This window comes from Tupaia chinensis, unplaced genomic scaffold, assembly GCF_000334495.1.
Source record: "Tupaia chinensis unplaced genomic scaffold, TupChi_1.0 Scaffold144741_1, whole genome shotgun sequence".
NCBI lineage: Eukaryota > Metazoa > Chordata > Mammalia > Scandentia > Tupaiidae > Tupaia > Tupaia belangeri.
In genome coordinates, this window is record NW_006204601.1 from 226,236 (window position 1) to 231,663 (window position 5,428).

The following is a 5,428-nucleotide window of genomic DNA, read 5'->3' on the forward strand; positions in this document are numbered from 1 at the left end:
ACCTGGCAGTTTAACCTCACGCCAGGCACGTATGTGTGCGTGCCCAAGCTCCTGAGAGAAGAGTGGAGGAGAAGGGATTGTGGCATGGCCATCCCACCTGGGGGGTGATTTCTCACTTTCTGTCTCTCTGTCTCTTTCTGGCAAACGCACGTACCCTACAGCAAAAACCTCTCAAAAAAAAAAAATTGATGTGCTAGGATTCTCAAATCTATTAGCACCCACCACCCCACTTTAGAGATGTCTGCTAGCTTCTCACATTCTTCACCATTAAAACCAGTTCCCAAGAAGAGTTCTGCTAATAGTCTGAATAGGCCTTCTAGGGAGCATGTGAACCCCTGCTTTTTGTTGGGATAAGACGATGGAGACGGTGTACAGAGCTTAGGGGGTCTTTTTCAGCAAGGGAACACTCACGTTCAAATCAAAGCAAATAGTTACAGTCCCAGCTTTACTCTCAACTGATGTGTTAGTGTAGGCACATGATTTCCCTAGCTGAGAGTCAGTTTCACTGTTCACGACATGAAGAGGTTGGCTTTGGGACCAGCAAGCAGGTGGCTGGTGGTTAAGGCACTGGACACTCACACATGGGCAACCACAGTTCGAATACCGGACTTGGTAGCTTGCTTTCTCACTTTTCCCCTCTCTCTTTGTAATTCTCTCTGGTCAAATTAAAAGAAATGAATGAATAAATAAAATTAAATAAATAATAAATTTTTTAAAAAGGTTGGCTTCGATAATCGGTGAGGTGTCTTTGAGGAAAGAGCTCCCTACACCACACCACCTTCCCGGCAGAGCTCGCGGTGCGGTACCCGGGTATGGGCTACGCTGGAATGTTGCCCGCATCCAACCGGCTTTTCTATGCAGCGTGGCCATCGTGGTGGGCGCCCCGCGGACCTTGGGCCCCAGCCAGGAGGAGACTGGTGGCGTGTACCTGTGTCCCTGGAAGGCCGAAGGCGGCCCCTGCACCTTGCTGCCCTTCGACCTCAGTGAGTCTCTGGCAAGGAGAAAGAGAGGGAGGAGCCAGAGGGATGGAACGACGGGCTCCAGCACCCCCTCCTTTGTGTGCCCCTCCAGGTGATGAGACCCAAAACGTGGGATCCCAGACTTTCAAAACCTTCAAGACCCGGCAAGGACTGGGGGCGTCTGTCGTCAGCTGGAACGACATCATTGTGGTGGGCATCGCGGGTTGGGAGCAGACCCGGGCAGGGTCAGGTGGGGAGAGCCCAAGTCTCGAGCCCTTGCCCATTATTCTGTGGCCCTGCGCCAGGCCTGCGCCCCCTGGCAGCACTGGAACGTTCTAGAAGAGACTGAAGAGGCTGAAAAGACGCCCGTAGGGGGCTGCTTCATAGCTCAGTCTCAAAGCGGCCGTCGCGCGGAGTATTCGCCCTGTCGGGCCAACACCATGAGCCACGTTTACGCAGAAACGAATTTTGGTAAGTGCCCCCCTCCGTGTTGGCCCGCCCCCTCGCGGTCGCTCAGCCTCACCCATAATCGGACCCCTCTCCCGGCCGCAGGCCCTGCTCTCGGTCGGCGTTACAGCCCGCCCCCCGCCCAGCTTCGCGCCGGCGGATGTGAGGCCACGCCCCCGCCCGACTGCGCCCCGGCCTGGCTCCAGGCTTCGGCGCCAGCGACTCCACCCGCCCCTTCTTCCTCCTCCAGGAGACAGGCGCTACTGCGAAGCGGGCTTCAGCTCCGCGGTCACCCAGGCGAGTACCGAGCACGAGCGGCGTAGGGCGGCTCGCCAACACGGCCCGCTCTCACCTCTAGGGCTTCTCTTTCAGGCCGGGGAGCTGGTGCTTGGGGCCCCTGGCGGCTATTTTTTCTTAGGTATGAGCCCATTCGCTCCCTTACGATTTGGACCGACCCCAAGCGTCCGGGCCTCCCCCCACCACCCGCGACGCACCTGTCCCTCACGCCCTAGGCCTTCTGTCTCGGGCTCCAATTGCCGATATCATCTCGAGTTACCGCCCGGGCACTCTTCTGGGGCATGTGTCCACCCAGAGCTTCTCCTTCGACTCCAGCAAGAGAGAGTACTTCGACAGCTACAAGGGTAACCCTGGCACCTCCCTTCCAGGCTTTCCAGCCCCTGAAGGGCAGCCCCCAATCTCAGGTCCGGTCCCTGCAGGAGCCTCCAGGCCGACCCCAGCTGGGCTGCCGCAGCGCCTACGCGCCTTCTCCCTCTGCCGACTGCCATGCGGGGCCCCGCTCGCGTTTCCCACCGTGAGCACCAAGTGCAGCCTAGGCAGATCTCCGCCCCGATGGGCTCGGTTTTCCTATCTGCACAGTGCAGGGTTTGGACTGGGTGGCTCTGAATCTTTTCCTTGCCCTTACTGTTGCCCCATCCCAGCTTCGCCCTCCGGGAAAGACTAACTGGTGGTGTATCCTCAGGGTACTCTGTGGCCGTGGGCGAGTTCGACGGGGATCTCAGCACCACAGGCAAGAAAGCCACTCAAGGGCGGGGGTCGGAGAGCCCAGCCTGAAAAGGCTTCCTGGACCCCCTCCCCCTCGCCCCAACCCCGGGTGCGGAATGGTGGGCGAGAGGTGGGTAGGTCCTAAGAACCTCATCTTCTGAGCCCTGCTCTCCTCAGAGTATGTCTTTGGCGCCCCGACTTGGAGCTCCACGCTGGGAGCGGTGAGTACCTCCCACCCCGTCACTCAGCATCCTGACGCCCCAGACCCCACAGTCTCCCCCTGAGACCCCCCCAAACCTCCTGCCCTTTCACACCTGGAGCGGGAGGCTGCCGCAGAGAGCAAAGATGACCCTTTCCTGGGTGCTCTCCGTGCAGGTAGAAGTTTTGAGCTCCTACTACCAGACGCTGCACCGGCTACACGGAGAGCAGGTGGGACTGAGTCCCTTGGGTGGCCAAAGTCAGGGAGCAGAGACCCCAGAATATTTCGTGGCATGTGAGTGCACATGGCTAAGAGGATGCTAGGTCGAGAAGTGCGAATTATAGTGCACCCTTTCTATCTTGCAGATGGCTTCGTATTTCGGGCACTCCGTGGCGGTCACTGACGTCAATGGGGACGGGTGAGAAGAGGAACGCCCCACCCCTACCCAGGGGCAGGAGCTGCCCTCGGTCTCTTTCTAGTCCCCACTCTCATGTGACCGCCCAGGGGAGTTTGCGAGTTGGGGTGGATGAGATTTGACCTTAGCCCCAGCATCCCCAGGCCAGCTGCACTGAGCGGATCCTTCTGGCCCTCAGGCGGCATGACCTGCTGGTGGGTGCCCCACTGTATATGGAGAGACGGGCCGACCGCAAGCTGGCGGAGGTGGGGCGTGTGTACTTGTACCTACAGCCCGGAGGCCTCCACCCGCTGGGCAACCCCAGCCTCCTGCTGACTGGCACACAGCTCTATGGGAGATTTGGCTCAGCCATTGCGCCCTTGGGAGACCTCAACCGGGATGGCTACAATGGTAAGGGAAGAAAAAACCCCACTTAGTGCAGAGGGGTCAACAGCCACAGCAAAAAACATGGACTTGGCCTAAGGGCAGTGGGAGCTGGAAAGGGCTTTCATCAGAGAGTAACCACATCATATAGAAAAAATAGAATTAAAGTCTAGTTCATTTATTTTGGTGCCAAAAAATAATTGAAATCCAGCAGATGGCCTGATGGTTAAGATGGCTGGGTCCCACGTGGCCAACTGTACAGTTTGATTCCCAGACCTAGCAGCCTGAAAAAGGCACCAGATAAATGTATGTGCAGGCCCAGAATCCTGAAAGGAAGGAGAAATGGAGAAGGGACTGCAGCGTAACTGTTCTCCGTGGGGGAGTGCTTTCTCACTTACGCTCCGCTCCGTCTCTCTCTAGCAAGGGCGTGCACCGTCTGGCACTTTTTTTTCTTTAAGAGGGATTTTGGTATCCTCCCTTGCCAGAGAGGCAAAGAGACAGAAAGTAAGAAATCATCCCCTGGGGGAGGATGGCCATGCTGCAGTCCCATCTCTTCCTGTCTCTCTTGGGATCTTGGGCACACATGCATGTGCACTAGCCATGAGTTTTAAGCCACCAGGTCCAGGACTCTAACTGCAGTCAACTACGTGAGAGTCCAGTGACATAACTATTATGCCATCTCTGGTTCCTGGCTTTTTTTTTTTTTTTTTTTTGAAATCCATGCATAGTAGGGTTTTTAAAGAATTATTTGTTTTGGGAACCAGCAGTTAGCGTAATGGCTATGTCGCTGGACTCCCACGTAGTCGACCGTGGTTCGTGTCCCGGACCCGGTGGCTTAAAACTCACACCAGGTGCGTGTGCGTGCGTGCCCAAGATCCCGAGAGGAGAATAGAGAAGAAGGGATTGTGGCGTGACCATCCCCTCTGGGGGGTGATTTCTCGCTTTCTGTCTCTATGTCTCTCTCTGTCTGTCTGGCAAGCGCGTGCGTCCTATAGCAAAAAACCTCTCCAAAAAAAAAAAGAAAGAATTATTTGTTTTATTTTATTAATTTATTTTTAATTCAACAAGAGAGAAACGGAGAGAGAAAGTAAGAAAGCAAGCCACCAGGTCCAGGGCTCGAACTGCAGTCAGTCATGTGAGAGTCCAGCGCCCCAACCACCATGCTACATGCCTGCTCCCATAGTGTTTTGTTTTTTTTTTAATTGCTAGAGAGAGAGAGAACCCACCAATTAGGTGTGCTCACCCCAAAATGCTTTATCCTCTATTTCACTGTCCTGTCAGGATTTTAAGCACACATGCACATGCTCTCGGCATGTTGTTTTGTTTTGGGGGTGCCTGTCCTGTCTCTTCTGCTCCCTCTCAGAAAGAATGAATAAGCTTTTTAAAAAGTAAAAGATAAGGGCCAGAAGGTGGCATGGTGGTTAAAGAACTGGACTTCCGCATGGCCCATCATGATTCAAGTTCTGGACCTGGCAGCTTGCTTTCTCAGTCTCCACCCACCCCAGTGAGCACACGTGTCCTACAGCAAACTTAAAAAACAAAAACAAAACAAAACAAAAAAACAAAGAAGAAGGGCTGGCGGGTGGCATGGTGGTTAAGGGCACTGGACTCCACATGGCCGACTGCAGTCTGAGTCCCAGACCTAGTGGCTTACTTTCCCACTTTCTCTTTTTCTCTCTCTCTCTCACTCTGTCCCTCTCTGGTCAAGTTACAATAAATAAGTGAGGGACCAGCAGGTGGCATGGTGGTTAAGGCATTGGACACTCCCACATGACTGACCAGTGTTCGAGTTCTGGACCTGGTGGCTTGCTTTCTCACGTCCTCTCTCTCTTTCTGTGTGTGTGTGTGTGTGTGTGTGTGTGTGTGTGCGTGTGTGTGTGAAATTAAAAATAAATTAATTGGGGACCAGCAGTTGGTGTAATGGCTATGTTGCTGGATTTCCATATGTCGACCACAGTTCGAGTCCCAGACCCAGTGGCTTAAACTCACGCCGGACATGTGTGCATGCATGCCCAAGATCCCGAGAGGAGAATGGAGGAGAAG

General features: G+C 54.7%; 1 protein-coding gene across 1 annotated transcript in view; it reads left to right on the forward strand.

The window, feature by feature from the left end:
* Positions 1 to 5,428, forward strand: part of ITGA2B (integrin subunit alpha 2b) — an 18,272-nt gene that overhangs the window by 4,100 nt on the left and 8,744 nt on the right. Inside the window, exons 2-12 of the mRNA XM_006167348.3 lie at positions 862 to 983; positions 1,072 to 1,169; positions 1,265 to 1,430; positions 1,657 to 1,703; positions 1,779 to 1,824; positions 1,919 to 2,047; positions 2,386 to 2,433; positions 2,586 to 2,629; positions 2,784 to 2,837; positions 2,973 to 3,025; positions 3,201 to 3,412. Coding sequence (XP_006167410.1) covers positions 862 to 983; positions 1,072 to 1,169; positions 1,265 to 1,430; positions 1,657 to 1,703; positions 1,779 to 1,824; positions 1,919 to 2,047; positions 2,386 to 2,433; positions 2,586 to 2,629; positions 2,784 to 2,837; positions 2,973 to 3,025; positions 3,201 to 3,412 — 1,019 coding nt within the window. The remainder of the gene's footprint in view (positions 1 to 861; positions 984 to 1,071; positions 1,170 to 1,264; positions 1,431 to 1,656; positions 1,704 to 1,778; positions 1,825 to 1,918; positions 2,048 to 2,385; positions 2,434 to 2,585; positions 2,630 to 2,783; positions 2,838 to 2,972; positions 3,026 to 3,200; positions 3,413 to 5,428) is intronic.